General features: G+C 38.1%; 1 protein-coding gene across 1 annotated transcript in view; it reads left to right on the top strand.

Moving 5' to 3' along the window:
* LOC140138903 (ras-related protein R-Ras2-like) overlaps nucleotides 1-15,130 on the top strand; it is a 57,127-nt gene extending 41,997 nt beyond the window's left edge. The window contains exons 4-6 of the mRNA XM_072160688.1: nucleotides 9,154-9,262; nucleotides 10,377-10,495; nucleotides 11,127-15,130. Coding sequence (XP_072016789.1) covers nucleotides 9,154-9,262; nucleotides 10,377-10,495; nucleotides 11,127-11,214 — 316 coding nt within the window. The 3' untranslated portion in view covers nucleotides 11,215-15,130. The remainder of the gene's footprint in view (nucleotides 1-9,153; nucleotides 9,263-10,376; nucleotides 10,496-11,126) is intronic.
* The last annotated feature ends 3,803 nt before the right edge of the window (nucleotides 15,131-18,933 follow it).

Here is an 18,933-nt window from a genome sequence, read left to right as displayed (position 1 = left end):
CGAGTCCGAGTCCGAGTCCTTATGTATCAAATTTAACCCCCGGGGTTTTCACCAATACTTTATCAACGTAGGCCTATACTTAACCAGAATTTTAGTTCTATATTATTTTCTTGTAAGTACATAATTTGCTAGTCACACCTAGCGTGCCTAGTATTGGTTTGGGGCTGTGCAATAATTATGCGGAGCCCGGGAGGTGAAATTGCAAAAAAAACGCTTATCCTCTCGGCCTGCCAAAAACCGCTTGACCCCCCCTTCACGGCCTGCCAAAAATCTTTGCACCCCTTTTGCACATGCCATTTTTTTGGGATCCCAATTTACAAACTTTAAATGGTTCAGCTATATAATAATAATAATAATGGAGCGTATTTATAACGCGCAAAAATCATCAAAAAGATCTCAGGGCGCGAAAACAAAAAAGAACCAAAGGACACACAGTGAAACACAAAAAACCTTAGGAACCAGGGAAAGCATGTTGGAAAAAAATGAGTTTTTAGACTACATTTTAATTGAGCAAGAGAAGTGATATTATGCGGATGTTGTTGGGAAGGGAATTCCAAGCTACAGGGGCAGCATAACGAAAAGGAACGCATACGGCAGATGATAAATTAACACGCGGGGTCCTGAGTAGCTTTGCAGATGATGAACGGAGGGGGCGTTGAGGAACATAAGTACAGAGAACCGCGGAGAGGTAAGACGGAAGGGTACCCTCAAAGTGCCGGTATGCAAACACACATAATTTAAACTGAATCCGGAATTTTATGGGTAGCCAATGAAGCTCATAAAGTATGGGGGTGATGTGATCATATTTACGTTTTTTAACAATGAGCCGGGCGGCAGAGTTTTGGATCCTCTGGAGGCGGAGAATTTGATCAGAAGTGATACCAGCCAAAGTGGAATTACAGAAATCAAGGCGAGACGTGATAAGAGAGTTAACAAGACACGACGTCGCTTTCTCAGACAAATATGGACGGATTGTGCTAAGTTGTCTTAAAGATAAATAAAGAGAGCGACATATATCACTTATATGGTCAGACATGGACAGCGTTTGGTCCAGCCGAACACCGAGGTATTTAACAGATTGTTGGAAAGATATGTCAGAATTCAAAATCTGGATGGTATCATCTTCTTCTCTGTCAACTTGTTTTATGCGAGAGGACGTACCAACAGTTAAGATCTCAGTCTTGTCGGTATTTAACAAAAGTTTGTTGCTATTCATCCAACTCAAGATGGAACTGATACAGTTTTGAATGGACGATATGGTGAGCTCAAAGTTGATTGGGGTGTCAGATTGCGAGACTTCCGTGTCGTCGGCGTACTTGTGGAAATTACATTTGTGCATTATAATGATGTCGGATAAAGGTTGAGAATAAAGAGTGAATAAACCGCCCAAGTACGGAACCTTGAGGGACTCCGTACTGTAATGGAAATGGGTCCGAAACCACTCCATTAATATTAACAGATTGAAACCTCTCAGTCACGTATGAAGTGAACCACTCAAGTACAACTCCTTGGACACCGAAAGTGGTCGCCAGCCGCTCAATGAGAATAGAATGGTCAAGCGATCGAACGCGGGCGCTGAGGTCAAGGAGAGCCACAAGAGAAACTTTTTTCACATCGGTGTTGTTAAGAGGTCTCTACGCTATGGCCTTTTCTATACGCGGATTGGTGAACTTCAATAAGATCATTGTCAAAGAGGTGTTTTTGGAGCTGTTTAAGGACGACCTTTTCAAGAACTTTAGAAATAAAAGGTAAGTTAGAAACTGGCCGAAAGTTCTTAAGACAGTTATTATCAAGACCGGACTTTTTAAGGATGGGTACAACAATAGCACGCTTAAACTGAATAGGAACAATACCACTCATAAGGGACTTATTGATAGTATAAGTAATCAAAGGAACAAGATCAACAAAGCACTGTTTCACAAGATACGCTGGAAGTGGGTCTAATAAGCAACCCTTTGTTGGCATACTATGGACCAGCTCAGAAATCTCATCTTCAGTGACAGGATCAAAGTGATCGAAAACAGGACCCTCAAAAGCAGTAAAAGATGGTGGCAAACACTGACAAGAATCAAGTTTATCCCTTAGATGCGGATTTTGTCTGCAAAGAATTTGCAGAAGACTATGGGAGATCACTAGGAGCAACATTATTTGGAAGCACTGAGGTTTGAGATTTTCTGAGAAGGTCATTTGCAATTGTGAATAGCTGCTTTGTGGAAGATGCAGCTGAGTCAATTTTGTCCGCAAAGTATTGCCTCTTAGCATTAGTAACACACTTATTAGCATTATTCCTCGAACTTATGTACAATTCTTTATGAACAGTCAATTCAGTTTTCCTCCAGAGCCGTTCAGCACGCCTTTTCTCACGTCTTGCATCCCTCACTTCAGTCGTCAACCAAGGAGCCGATGCACGATCCCTCACCTGCCGAGTAGTCAGGGGTGCGTGTTGGTCAAGAACTAGTTGCAGACCAGTATTGTAGGCGTCAACAAGACCACATACATCCAAGTTGGGTGATCTGGAAAGAACACTGGCAGTCAGTCCAGCAACATCAGGCTTTAGATTGTCAAAGTTAACTGCTCGCAAATTACGCGAGGTCACCGAAAGCGCCTACTAGGCGTATGTCTAGAAACATCAAAGTGACCAAAAACAGCAAAATGATCGGACAAACCAGGAAACTTCAACACGCCATCGCATTTGGTAACGCATCTGTCATTCCGCACAACCACCCAGTCCAGGATACCATTGAGCTTATGAGTAGGCTTGTCGACATATTGAGAGTAGCCAAAATCAGTTAAAATCGAAATTGTGCGTCTGACTTCAGAATCAGTTGGAACTTCATAATGGAGATTGAAGTCCCCAGTAAAGGATACATCGACCTTCAAACTAGCGTAAGATGATAGAAGGTCAGTAAATTCAGACAAGAAAGTTGGAAAGTTAACTCTAGTATGTTTAACAAGATGTTCACCAGGGTGCAGTCTATACAAGCACACACATATGATGGAAACTTGGTGAATGGACAGTTTTAGTTCCACGCTTTCAAAGGAGGTGTAATCAAGGTGAGTGAGAGTGATCATATTAGATAAAGATTCTCTCACAATGATGGCAATACCACCTCCCGGCTCCACGAGGGAAAGAATGACAGTTAAATCCGTGAGGGTCATAAACTCATATATGGCTCATCGCCTTTCTCATACAGCCAAGTTTCTGTTAACATTACAAGATCCAGATTATTATCAGTTATGATTTCAGCAATGTCCGTGGCTATCTGGACGACATGACTGAGCATTAAAGCACATCCACTTTATGTGACGGGTGTTTGAAACCGGAGAAGCAGCAGGAGGGGAAACCAATGATATATCATTGCGCGTACCCCCTCTCCTACCTCTGTGGGTGCGGCGACGTCTTAAGTGAAGTGATTGAATATGGTGGAGAAGCGGGTAGAAATAGTATATGGAGGGCAGCATAGGTTTATGAGTTCGTCACGCTGGTATTTTATTGTACGATTAGTATCCAGTTCAATAGAATCAGTTTCAGGACAACTTTCAGGACCTGGGTTTGGATTTACGTCCCCAGCCACTAAAATATCTGGCTGAAAAGTTGCCGATGTATTACTGTAGTAACAAGCATGTGATCCTGAGAACTTCAAACGATGATATAATTTAGCATTGTCCTCATAATGAACAGAGCAAGGTAGGCCTATACTCTCATGCACATTAATCAGCAGCAAGGACAACAAGATAATGTATCCCATAGCTGAGTAGTTCCAGTCAATGCAAACAATTGATGAACAATTGATGAATCAAGTACTCACAGATGATGCAAACAGGAGATTATATTGATTTGATGAAAAGGTCCAATCCAATAGTGGAGTACAGTATCCTATATGCTGTGATAGGTAATGGTTAAGCTTACAGAAGTGAGTTGAGTAATGAGGTAGAATATATATGTTGCGAGCGCAGCGAGCAGGGAAATTTGCATTAAGTAAGCATTTCCGTACTGTTTTCTAAGCCTTGTTACTGTTAGAGCGTTTTATTTGAAAGGTGCCCCAAATGTGCCAAAAATTGCTTGTTCCCCCCTCTCGGCTTGCCAAAAACGAAGAGGTGTTGGGGGGGGTCACTCACATGTAAAGGTGGTACGGGTATGTGCGGTGGTCAAGGGTCCCTTTTTCAGACTCTCCGGCAGTTCTTTAACACATTTGCATCATGTTCCAGTTCATTGAGCCTAACACTCTGAAAATTGTAGCTCTTTAGCTCAAATTTGGAAACATTTTGAATTTGTTAGCTCCAAAGCCTATCATTTGGCCCAATTTTAGTTCACAGACCTCCACAAAAATGTTGAAATTTCAGTTCATCAAGCCTCTATTTTGCCCCCAAATCAGTTCTTATAGTTCCTAAAGTTCGGCGCCGCACACCCTTACCAAAATTTAACTTGAGTGCCCCAGAATATTATTATTATTCATGTACATTCTAGACTTACGTCTAACAAAACAGCCATGTCAAAACAAACGAATATGATTAAAATCCATTTAACCAATTAAAGATATAACTGAAAGCAATCTTGCTTTTTGGTTGTACTTTTATTTACTTGTAAACTGAATTTATTTGCATGCAAAATTATTTAAATTAATCATGTGATATGTGATCATTGATCAAGCATAAGAAGAAGTTTACAATGAACGAAAATAAAAGACCTAAAAAGACCCTATTTTGCGGACTCGAGGAGGACTCAAGCCGAGTCCCCGAGTCCTTGGGGTCCGAGTCCGAGTCCTTAGCTTCCGAGTCCAAGTCCGAGTCCGAGTCCTTGAAAAAAGGACTCGAGTCCGGACTCGAGTCCGAGTCCGAGTCCCGAGTCCTCCAACACTGGTCATGAGTGACGTATTATTGAATACACTCTATTGTAAAAACTAACATTTTATGGAAAAGAATTACATTTGTACAAATCTATTTTTATTGAAATGTTACAATATGGCTTTAAGTTTAGTAGTACTGGTTGAATATAAAATTACCTTTGTCATGATTGTCTGAGCTAGTGTATCGGTACTGTAAGCCTACTGAATACAAGTAGTATCTTAGATAAAATAGAAAAAAAATAACTTTTGTTTAATATTTCGAATATTTTATCATAAAAAAAGCAAATTTGAAACCATTTAGGCTAACCACAGACACAGATAACATACATTTAGCTAATAATCAATGTCATGTGAGCCTGTCTAGAATGATAGCGTACATTTATATCGCATAAAGTCACATCACGTGCATGGTATTAAAATTGGTATTAATACAAATGTATGTAATACAATCAACTTACATTACTCATTTCTTGGATGAAATCCAATTTGAGTTTTTCATTTAAATTTTGTCATTGTATCATGTTTATACTCAATGGACTTTGTAATAACCAGAAGTGATTACGACACAATGATCGGCAATTATGACAAGATTATGCTACAAACTGATCATTAGCGAATGATGACCGTGACAATTGTAGTATGCCTACGACATTGAGCGGACACACAATACTAATTTTGATAAATACAAATTATACAATTGTAACACAATCATATTGACAGGAAAGAGCACCTTGTGTAGACCTGAGACGAATTCGTCTCAGTGTAGACCAAGTTTAAAATTTTGGACAAATTACTTGCATATTTGCATTGATACTAATTTCTAATGACCTTTTGATAAATTATCAATATTTTGAAAAGTATACATTTACAAACTTAAGGGCTCGGTCACCCACGTACCTTTGCACAGTATATAGGACTGAAATGTCAATATTGTCAATTTATAATAATTTGCCATGAAATTATTTGATACCTAGAAGGACATTCCTTGTATTTAGGATGCAATTTAGTGTGTCCGATGTGCTCTCAAGTCTCCGCAAAAAATACTTTGCAAAGGTGGGTGACCAAGCCCATAAGCCTATTTTCTAACTTTACAGAAACATTCAAATCTCAAGAAAAAAGTAATGTTCCTGTATTTGTGAGAAAAGATAGGCAACAATTTATAATCTGGAAATTACGACATAATGATGAAAATATGCTAGTGTTGACTTGGTTTTCGACAGCACTGGTGAATTGATGGGATAAGCGAAAGTCTAACACAAATAATTGATTGAATAATCTTCTTTTTCATCAAGTGCTTTGGATATTTGTGATATGATCTAGGGGAATGAGTCACATGTCAGCAATTTTCAATTAGAAGTTTTTTACATCATTTTCTGGCAGTTTATAAATCAAAATCGGACATTTATGAGCAATTTATCAATGGCAGAAAACAATATAAAACAAAAGAATTTGAACACTATTTTAGCCAATATCTCAAAAAAAATACTAGCGACATCTGATTCATTCCTCTTGATCATGTCACATTTGGTTACTACATGTATCCCAAAACACTGAAAACTAAATTTCAGAAATATGATGAATATATTTTAAGAGCTTGCCAACATTTTCTGGCTCTTGTTGGAGCTGTTCTCATATCTAAACCCAAAGCTTTAAATTACAATTTACATTGCAAACTGTTACACATATACATAGTTTAATTTGTTCACTTCAGCTAATCATTGGCATAAGATGCACCAATTTAGCCACATATACCCCTCAGCCATTTGCAATTATGTTTCTAAAAATATGCATCAAATTTGATGGAGCGCCAATCTAGATGGCTGCAGGAATGGAGGTAATCTTGTTATCATTGGTGCGTAGACCAGGGCACGGAATATGTCATACTGAATTAGGCTTGCAACATAATCATGAAATTAATATTAGCCTCAGTCATACTAAATATATAGGTCTCGTCAGTCAGTGATATTACTATGTAGGTATAATTGAAAGTATTATTATGTCCATATTATAGCAGCCATGTTCAGGAGTACATGCTCTGGACTTGGGCCCCAGGATATGCAGTGCACTGATTATGTGTACCAGGGGTGGGGAAAATATTTTTATTTTAATAGGGGAAAAAATATTAATTCAACTAAATTATGACATGTATGTTGTGGTAATATTATATTTAAACATTAAAAACTTGGCAAGTAAAAATAATCCTTTATTTTAATATTGTTTATTTAGACAATTTGCTTTAGCCATGGGGAAATATTTATTGCATGGCCTAAAAGCACAGTACAACATCTAATGAGCAAAAGTAAAAATTAATTAAGAAATAGATATTAAAGGCAGTTTTTTCTTGTCCCCCCCCCCCCCCTCCACTTTCAAGGCATAAAACCCAAAATTACACAAATTTACCCGTTTTGCGGCAATTTTGGGCAACATTTGTTGATTTTGTCCCCTCCCCCCCAAAAAAAAAATTCACTTTGCCCCCTCAATGCAAGTACTTCTTTGATTCGAGGCACATTGTATGCCCGGGATTGTATGTTTCTGATTCCAACATTTACGACTAAAATTCTACATGTACTTGTGCAGGTACATTTGAAAAGTTACCTGCACAGAATCAAAGTCACCTGCATATGTGCAGGCATGCAGGTGGTAAATCGAACACTGAATAACACCAAACTACCATGTTGTTAATATTGGTGATATCGGCAGTAGCGTGGCAGTGGCGGTGCAACACAGGGGGCATAGTGTTGCCTCCCTAGTAAATCCCAAAATTATGAAAATTTGAACTTTTTACAGCAGTTTTGCGCAAAATTTGTTGATTTCACCTCCTTGAAATTTACTCTTCCACCAATGCCCCCCCCCCAAAAAAAATTCCCGGCGCTGCTACTGGATAACGGAATTGGCCTATTGTGCTTTACATTCACCCACTTTCAATTTAGTGTTTTCAAAATACATCCTAGACCTTTATTATAAAATGCAATGTTGCAAATGACTTATTTAAATATGCTTGATATGGTAATATCAGAACGGAGCTTGCCCACTCACAATTTAGTGTTGTCAAAATACATCGTAGACTGTAGTATAAATAGTAAATGCAATATTGCAGATAAGTGAATTAAAATATGCTTGATATGGTCATATTTGACTGCACAGATTAAATCAAGATGCACCATGGGCCATAATGATCTCATTCTCTGGGGCCCAATGACCCCAATTAAACAAGCAAAGCTCAAATTTGGACCTCAAGTTGAGGAATATGAGTTACTAGTACCCAACATACTCAGAGGTCATTCTGTCAATGTACAACATATTGGGGTTATAGAACGGTGTCCTTACAGATGAGCTTGATACAGATCCTCATGATGATACAGTAGTGAGTTTGGATAGCTGTACTTATATAGTTATTGAATTGGATTAATTAAATCATTATTTTACCCTCACTGCTCTTGGTTTGAATTAAATCTTCTGCTGCTACATGTTATCTGTTAAAGGCAGTTGAGCTTGCATGATGTTTTGATTAGCTTCACAGTGACGCCCGCAATTTTTCTTGCATTTCCACTTTTTACATGACTGTAATGCCCAATGCCTAAAATAGCATACATGTGAAAGACTATAAGCCTGAAGTGCTTTAATTAGAGTAAAATTGATTTATTATTAAACCGGGGATCCACGGTTTTATTCGCCAAATCCCCAGAGCTCCATGTTTCAGCAGCTAAGTGGTTTTCTTTTGAATTTTACCTCATTTATTCCAGCTTAAAATGTTCAGAAACCTTCTTGACAGTTGTAGGACATGTTATGTAATGATTTTTGGCAAAGCGTTAAGGTGCCATATACATACATAAGATTTTTTCACATATATAAGGGTAATGATGAAGTTAAATTATTTTCAAAATCATAGCATCATCTTTGGTCAGGGATTTCTGAAGCAAATGTGTGCTAAAATAGCTGTTATAGATATATCATTTAACATATGACATCATATTTTACAGCAAATTTGGTGAAGAAATTTTATTCAACATTTTGTAAGAAGCTCCATCTTTGTCTGGGTGGGAGCAAAATTATTAATCCACTCTGCACCCTGCAGGCAATGACCGATTAACTTCATTATTATGTTTTCAAAATCTTGCATACTGTACCTTTGTCACTCGGACAGTAGCTATATACACGTGTGTAGATAAGGGCACGAAACAGCAGCCTTGATGCATTGAAATCACTCACTTCAGTAGGCAAAAAACACTATATAACAGATATTTATGATCCAGGCAAAAGCTTACATTATTGTCTCTCACTGTTTAACTTTTTGCCTCTTTTGTAGTTTTGACGAGACATATAAATTCCATCGCCAGATATTGCGGGTGAAAGATAGGGATGAGTTTCCAATGGTACTAGTAGGCAACAAAGCAGATCTTGACCATGAGAGAGTGGTAAGTAACTATGGCAACCATAAAACATGTTACCTTTACTATGGATTGGTTGGAGGTACACTGTAGATGTGTTGCCTGCCACATGCATTACCCATAAAGGGGAGGCATCCAGTATTTTGTAGTATGTTATATAGAGGAGACTGGTTTTGTGCCTGTTTTGTGGGTTTGGCAAGAGGCAAAAAGAGATGGTACAAGCGGGTGGTACACACGTGGCAGGCATGTTGAGAGCCGGCTATGAGGCACTTATTTGGCCTAGGTGGCATGGGTGGGTGTTACCAAGCCCACCCCACATGCTGTAGTATCCTGTACTATGCAGTAACATTATGGTCACACACAATGATGGAGGAGTCCAAGCTTTTTGTAGTCCAACCTCTTTGGAAAGGTTCCATCATGCTGTATTAGTGATGACACTCCCTCCTCTGATAATTGTTCTCATATCGTCGTTGGTAAGGAAAAACCTATGTGTCATTGGCCCCTGAACATGTTTAAAGCAAAGCCTCCTATGTAACCCTTTTAGCAGTTTTGTTTTAGATATGTTCAAGGGCCACACGTACATAGGAGGTTTTTCCTGCCCAACAACAATAAACTATTTCTCCCTTCAGATATAGCAGTCCAGTTAGCTCAATCATGAGGTACATGATGTGTGAAGGTACACGTTCAAGCCCCACAGTGTCATACTTCTGATCTCATGGTAAAATGGAGTTTGCAGGAACTTTCCCTAGGAACTTACTGCAAATAACAGACTGTCCCAGTATACCCATATTAAACTTGGGAAGCTGATTAAGGCTGTGATGGGTATTCTATATGTAGGCTGATTAGGGTTCTGAATGATGCTTAATTGTTTATCTTGGGTCAAGGTGGTCAGTGACTTTCTGTAGAGTGCAATGATTTTACTTGTGCTACCTGCCGATCTAACATTGCCTCTGATTGGTCAATTACATGATATCTTCATTTTAATCACCAATCAGAATGGATCTTTGCAAATAATTCACCCATTTTTTTTTGTGTGGTGAAATTATTCTAACAATGTTGCTGATTGGTCCAATTGATAATGAAAACTTCTTTTTGGCCAATTGGCAGGTAGTTCTCATGGGGTTAACTTTCTATTTTTTAGATATCAGCAGAGGAAGCGCAGCAGTTAGCTAGAGAACTCAAGATTGAGTATTTGGAAGCCAGTGCCAAAACTAGAATGAATGTAGACCAGTCTTTCATGCAGCTTGTCAAAATTATAAGGTTTGTATGATACATGAACAGAGTGGATGTAATCTGCTTGTTGTCATGTGCAGAATGCACTAGTTGTACACAGGGATGTCAGTTTTCAGGCAATTGCCTGATTTCAGGCCTTTTGCTACTCCAAATTTCCGCACTTTTATTTATTTTCAGCCCGTTTTTAGGCTTTTTAGCCCAAATTTACGCGCTTTTTCAGGCTTCTTCTGCCAAGTCACTTCAGGCCACTTTCATCCCTGTGTACAGGCTGAATGAATGTGACAATCAGTGATGCCAACACTGTGATTAAGGTACTGATTTGCTACGACTCAGAAAATTATGCAGTGACTTGCCTAACATTGGGGGAAGGGGAGCATCCCTCCCCAAATATTTGATCAGTGCTGCACAACATGTGTATTCTTATATGCGTAGTCATCATACGTATCATAGGCATATCTATTGCGAGATATAACATGGCTTAGATACAAGGATATGCCCATCAGACTTATAGCTGTTTAAGAGTACATTATAAAGGACGTCATATAGTTATTTGTGGTTTGTCAATTTGCATGAATCTTAATATTTTTGAAACAAAATCATTGTATGTGATAAACTAAACTAATAACCACAGCAATTGCAATACATTTTTAAATTGCAGGAAATTTCAAGCTGAGGAGAACCCGCCAATACTGCCAACCAAACCATCAGAGAATCATAGGAGGTGTAAATGTTGTGTTATGCTCTGAAGAAGATATTTATTTCTTGCCAGAAAATACTGAACTTTAATCTAGAAACACTCGGTTACCATGGCAAAGTGCTAAGCTAGATTAAGACAAGGTGATGTTATACTCTTGTCTCACTCTTAAGGATGGACCGTATCACTATCACCATGGTAACTCCTTTGCAAAGCTGAGACAAAATCAGAGAAAGATTGAAAGTGTTTGAAGAGATTGGACTTCATCCTAGAAACACTCAATCGCCAAAGCAACACATTGAGAAGTTGAAAAGTGCATGGACATGGATGATGTAGCGCTCTTTTACTACTTAGTAGGATGGGGCAAGTACAATGTATCTACCGGTACTAATTGCAGCATTGGAGAATGTTTTGTCATATAAGACAGAAAAAAAGCATTTTAGATTTCGTAATGTAACTTGTAAGCATTATTTTCTTAATTACTCAAGTTCTGTGTATTGCAATTTTTGACTTGGGTGGATGAAGGTACATGTATTTATCGTTATCTATCATGCACCTTTCAGGGAGTTGCCGTAATTATCTTAAGTATGCGTTGGAATGTCTGCCTCACTGTTGCACAGCCATCACATTTTCAAAATTTGCAAGGGACGATTGTAGAATTAACTTTGACCAACTCAAAACTAGAATTTTATTCCAGGAAAGTTGCTTGAACCTTATAACAGTAACCATGATGTAAATAAGATGTGTAAAGTGAGAGAATCCACTTATTCTTATTGTGTCAGTGAAGAGTGTCATGACAATAATTAAGCAGTTACGGCCTTTGCATATCAACTAACAAGTTGAAAACTTGAACTAGACTGTTTTTTGCCAAGTGCTGTCAGTGACGTCAGAATGAATTTCATTGTATCCAGCTTGGCAATGTCTTGGCATGGTTAGAGGTGGTGTACTACTCCGGAAATCATGTACTGTTCTACGGGCCACTATGATGCACAGTTTTGCTACTAGACTCCAAACTGCTAGAGCAATGGGCTATTCCAGTTGAAATCCATACACCCCCTATGGAAGATGTGACCTTAATCTTCCACACAGGGGGCAATTTCAAATGGGGTTACCTGAATGGGTGACTCCATTTGAAATCAACACCCCTGTGTGGGAGATTAAGGGCATATCTTCCATAGGAGGTCTATGGATTTCAAGTGAAATAGTCCTATTTAACTCAAAACTGAGAATAAGAATGTTTGCGTGATGGGCCTCCATGCATGTGAGGTAGAAAACATTAATTGTATGCAATCGGACCACCTGCCTGTAAAGATGCTGTATAGGTGCATGCCAGTTACAGCTTTCACAAAGAGTTGAAGTCACTGACAGCAGTAGGCAAGAGGCAGTTTAGTTTAGAGTATCATTAAATCATGTTAATTTCTATGTATGTTATCACAAGTGTCCTTCCTTTGTATATGTGTATATAATCAACTATTTTATTTACCAAAAGTAGACCAATAGTGCAACTGTCAAACAGTTTTAAAGTAACTCTTCCTTATTATAGAAAACCAAAAAAATTCAGTAACTCTTCCTTGTAGTAAACCAAAGACATGGTACTTCTGGTGCATTCACAATGATTACACTAGGTGGATGGCAGAGAAGAACAGCACTCTCTTACCTGTGGTGCATGTACAATGTGTAAACACAGAAGTGGGGACTAGATTGGCTTATTCAATCATCCCACAGTCATAACATACAGGGTATATCTGATTGGCCAGGTACACACTGAAGTGAGGACCGGATTGGCTAATTCAATCATCCCACAGTCATAACATACAGGTTATCTGATTGGCCAGTTGCACACTGAAGTGAGGACCGGATTGGCTAATTCAATCATCCCACAGTCATAACAAACAGGTTATCTGATTGGCCAGGTACACACTGAAGTGGGGACTGGATTGGCTAATTCAAATGCCCAACAATCATGACAACAGACAGGTTATCTGATTGGCCAGTTACACAAAGCAAGTCATATCGATCTTCATTCGGCACTCATGAAGGGTCACAAAAGGGAACACAAAACCCCGCCTATGCCCTCATTGACCAGGCATGTGCAAGAGTGTGCTGTTCTTGTCTACCAGCTACTGTAATTGAGGTGGATGGTAAAGTGGATGGCAGAGAAGGACAGTGCACTCTTGCTCATGTACATGATTGGCTACATGTAATTCAATCATCCCACAGTCATATCAGACAGGGTATCTGATTGGCCAGGTACACACTTAAGTGGGGACTGGATTGGCTAATTCAAACGCCCAACAATCATGACAACAGACAGGTTATCTGATTGGCCAGTTACACAAAGCAAGTCATATCGATCTTCATTCGGCACTCATGAAGGGTCACAAAAGGGAACACAAAGCCCCGCCTATGCCCTAATTGACCAGGCATGTGCAAGAGTGTGCTGTTCTTGTCTACCAGCTACTGTAATTGACTATTTTGTAGAAAAGTCTGGTTTGCAACTCAAAATATGGTTCTTGATATTTTTTTTCAACTTTGATATTACTCTTTTGCTTTTATATATTGTAGTAAACCAAAGACATGGTACGTCTGGTGCATTCACAAATTATCCGTTGACTATTTTCTTGAAAAGTCTGATTTGCAACTCAAAATATAGTTCTTGATATTTTTTCCAATTTCAAAATTTGTTATTACTAAGTTTGCTTATAATTACTGTATGATGAAATGGGCAACTCTAGTTGAAAATCCACACACCTTCAGTCCTGTGGAAGACATGAGCTTAATCTCCCACACAGGGAATGTAAATTTAAAATGGAGCCACCCATTTAAGTGACCCCATTTTAAATTTGCATGTCCTGTGTGGTAGATAAAGGTCATGTCTTCCATAGGGGGTGTATGGACTTCAACTGGAATATCCCAATATGTCACATGTATATTAATCTTCAAATGAATGGCAAAGGTACAATAATTCAGAATTGAATGTATAAAAGGTGTCAAATATCATATTGACATATTGATCTGTGAAGTAATCCAAATTCAGAATCAGTTCAAGAATAGTAAAAATTTTCTTTGCTGTGTTCAAGAAATTTGCACAGTACCAAAGTATCTTGAGCCTGGTTGCAAAACTCCAATGAATTACTAGAGTAAATTTCTTATTTGTTCAGAGTTTGTGTAGTGTGGATGCAGAAGTGATAAACAAATCATGACAAGACGGTTGGCCCAGTGGTTATCGAGCGCATACAAGAGGCAAATAATTTGCCTCTTCTACACGCTCGATGATCTTTATCATGTACCCGGTACCCGTAACTCTGAATAATTAGACAATTTAATTTATAGTTTAATATGTACAAGTCAATATTTTTAATTAATCATAGTAATTAACAGTAAACAGTAACAATTAACAGTAATATTTAAATATATATATATGGCAACAGTACTTATTCATAAGGAATGTATGTGCACTAAAAGAAGTACGTGCAATAGATTGTACAAGCTGTATCAAAATGATTGGTACCCATCCAGGTCTTGGCGAGAATTTGACAAGTGTCTGTCATTTTCACCAAAACCAGACCTCTGCACCTGCTGACGATTCAGTCAGTTCAAATAGCTATTTTTATAGCCTTTATTTATTAATCATTTATTACTTATTTTAAGTTCACAGATTTATTATTTTTAAAATTTTGCATCTGCCACAAGCATTAATCTTGACTGTCCCAGGAGCAAACTGCCTGTCCAAAATACAGGGGGACAGGTGGCTGGCTAGGACACTAGCTGTACCCATCGATATGATGTTTATTGAAAAGACAGCTTCTTCCAAATGCAGCAATTTTAGTGGTATGACCATTTACGACATACATTATTCAACATATTGGTGGATATGTTGCATTTTGATGTGGCTGTCTTTAATCACTGGAAAGCGGATGGGTACCAATCATTTTGATGCAGCCTACCGTATTTAGTCAAATAAACGCCCTGGGCGTTGCATTTTCAAATGGGGGCGTTTATTCAAGGTCAATTTTAGAACGATAATTCCCGTTAAAATCATTAAGTAAACTTAAAACTCACGCTAAAATGACGAACTATGAACTAGAAACACTAACTTCTGGTTCACTTCCGGCTTTTCAATCCAGATTTTCGGCAAAAAGTGACGCTATTATCGACCATGTGTGCAACTTGGTAAGCTTACTACACAAGATAGCATGGAAATATCGGCATTTTTGAAACATCTTGGTTGAAAAAAGTGGTGGGGGCGTTTATTTGAGGGGGGCGCCTATTTGACGAAATACAGTATTATTGGAGCCAAACTTCATGGTGCCAACCAATAATTTCTCTCTGATTGACCATTTGGGTGATACTATTTTGTAAACTGAATTGACATAAACCAGATGTTCAAGACATTGACTATATTCTTCATGTTATAAGTCTGTAGTTTTCTGACAGTTTAATATTTAAAAATATGTGTAAAATTTGTAAATGTCATATTTTTATGAACAATTCCTCTTGTACTCACATTTTTTAACTTGTTTTTGTTTAAATTTGTAAGTCAGTGAGTGTGATGTACAATGTTAAAGTATTTTGACATTGGGCTGTTGCATTTGAAATCATACCTGCTATGGAAGACATGACTTAAATCTTCCACACAGTGAGTGTGAAATTCAAATGGGGTTATCAACTCCATTTGAAATTCACACTCCCTGTGTAGGAGATTAAAGTCATACCTTCCAAAGGGGTATATGGATTTCAACTGGAATAGCCCATTGTTATTTGTTGGGCCAAAATTATACCTTGCTTTGTTTATAGGAATGATATACTCAATAACTGTTTTCTCTCTAAGTCTATTTTCTTTTATGAAATTTAAATTAACTTAAAAAGTATGTGGCTGTATGCACAGATAATTCAACTACACTGAAATATTATTTTGTAACAGTTTGTTGTCAGTAAACTATTTTGCTGGCAGTAACATAGGATCATTGTGATAAGCTATGTAAACTGCTCAAATAAAGAAAGTCCGCAGTCATGTAACCCATCCTACACCGAAACCTGATCTTGTTATGACAATTTGATTGATACGGTCGTGTGCATAATCTGGTTAGCTCCAATTTGATACCAAATTTGCTACCAAACACTTAAAAGTGACAAAGATTGATACCAGTTTATGGCATTTGGTGCATTTCAAAAGTTGCAAATCAAAACGCTAACGCGCTCGAAATTGCTTAGCGTGGCCACGTCGTCAAGCTTGCTTGCCCACGATGGGCCTATGTCGACTATCCCAAGTGCGCGCTTTATTCAATTGTAAATTTAAAACGCATGGATTGCTACAGTGCTTTACTGATGAATACTAGGGCATGGTGCGATCGATATGACTTAGCGGTTATTTCGGGCTATGTCAATGGTCGTGCTCTGCCATTCACCTCTACAGTTCCGCGTGGTCCGTTTTTAATTTGCAACTTTTGAAAATGCACCAAATTTCATATACCGGTATCAATCTCTGTGAATTTAGAGTTTTGGGTAGCAAATTTGGTATCAAATTGCAGCTAACACGATTCTACACACGACCTTTTCAATCAAATTGTCATAACAAGATCAGGTTTTGGTATAGGACGGGTTATAGGACTGCAGACTTTCTTTATTTGAGGTGTTTAGTTAACACCATGGGCACATCTGCCTCTACAAAACCCCTGATTGATTAATTACATGATATATTAATCTGAGTAACCAATCAGAATAGAGCTTTTAAATCTCTTAGCAATTTTAACTATCCCCTTCAGCTCTACTGACTATTCTTACCATATCTCTGATTGGCTCAATACATGATATAGCCCTCTTTGTAACCAATGAAAATAGTTCTTAGAGGCTTGTAATTCGTTCAGGAGTGCCCATGCGGTTAATGTACATGAGGGAATATGCAAATTTGTACTCGCAGAATAATGCTTTGGTATAAATATAAATAACAAAAAGCTTAAGGTAGTGCAGTATCATTTGCAGTGAAAACATTCCATGTATGTCATGCAGTGCCTGGGCAGGTATTTCTGAAATGTTTAACCCCGACAGCAAATTAAAGTTGCCTGCTCACACAAAATGAATTTTCCAATTGACATTAAACTCTCTTGTCAATTTATTAATTATAAGGGACAAAATATGCTGAAAATTTCATAGAATTTGGGAGTTCCTGTTTCTGTGATATAAAGAACTTGACCATTTCCTGGGACCAATACTCTAAATATGCTACTGATACGGTTTTATACCGGACACAACACAGCTGTGTAAATACTGTACAACAGGTTTATTTTCACAGGGTTAATTTTTCGTGATTTTGACTGTTCTGAAAAATTCTGTGGTTTTCGCATAATTCTAGTTTATATTTATGGTTTGAAATAGCTAAATATTGAAGTTAATGGGTTACAAATATTTTCACAGAGTTTTAAATTCACAGTTGCCTGTGTAACCACAAAATGCACAAAAATTAAACCCCAGCAAAAGTTCCTGTTATACAGTACTTATGATAACAAAGCCTTATTCAGTTGATAAATGATGAATGCAAGTATTTAATTGTATAATTATAATAGTTATAGTGTGCTGACTGCTTTGAAATTATTATTACGCATAATATTATTTGCTGCGCAGGTATTTATATTTCTGTACATGTAGAATATAATATTTTAGTATATATTGTTCATTATATCTCGTGTAGAACTCCATATAGGGAGTATTATTTTAAAAGGGGAGTACAAAGTTGTATGAGAGAACTGTATCACAAAAGGTTTATTTTCCTGCATGTGCAACTGGTATCAAAATGATTGGTGCTCTTAAGTTTCCAGTCATTGTTGGGCAGGAAAAACTTCCTTGTGTTTAAGCCCCTGAACAGGTTTTAAAAAACGACCAACTATAGGAGGGTTTCCTGCCCAATGATGCAGTGCAAAGAGAAAAAAAGAGACTCAAAATGCATCAATGATCCACTTTGGAAGGTCTTTTTTGTTTGTTTTATGTCAAACATATCTAGAGTGATAATGCTACAAAACTTCAACCAGGCAAGTGACCTGGTGAATAGGTGTTGCTGTAGATAGCGGGTCAGCACATTTTACAGGACGGGCAAGTGTAGCCGACAATTAGACATTACCCTAATTGTAACAGACTGTAACAAGGTTTTTATCATGGTCGTCTGTACTGCCTTTTCCAGATGAGCCATGGGAGAGCAGATTTTTTTAATATTGACCATGGGCAGGAAAAACCTCATATGTGTCTTTGGCCCTTGAACATGTTTAAAACAAAACTGCAAATAGGTTACATAGGAGGTTGTTTTGCTTTAAACATGTTCAGGGGCCAAAGACACATAGGAGGTTTTTCCTGCCCATGGACATAGCTGAGATTTTGAACTGGGGACCTCTCACACCACAGACAAAGACCTTATCAAGTGTGCCACACTGCTCCCTTGTTTAACCTTGAAACCAACAATGCAATTTGAAACTGTGAACAGCGAAATATGCACCAACGTGACTACCGAACTTGAGGTGAAACTGTATACAGACGTTTCTATTGCAGGGGTTTCCAGCGAAATATGCACCAACGTGACTACCAAACTTGAGGTGAAACTGTATACAGACGTTTCTATTGCAGGGTTTCCAGCGAAATATGCACCAACGTGACTACCAAACTTGAGGTGAAACTGTATACAGACGTTTCTATTGCAGGGGTTTCCAGCGAAATATGCACCAATGTGACTACCGAACTTGAGGTGAAACTGTATACAGACGTTTCTATTGCAGGGGTTTCCAGC

The sequence above is a fragment of the Amphiura filiformis genome, chromosome 18 (genome assembly GCF_039555335.1).
Source record: "Amphiura filiformis chromosome 18, Afil_fr2py, whole genome shotgun sequence".
Lineage (NCBI taxonomy): Eukaryota > Metazoa > Echinodermata > Ophiuroidea > Amphilepidida > Amphiuridae > Amphiura > Amphiura filiformis.
This window is presented reverse-complemented; position numbering and strand designations above follow the sequence as displayed.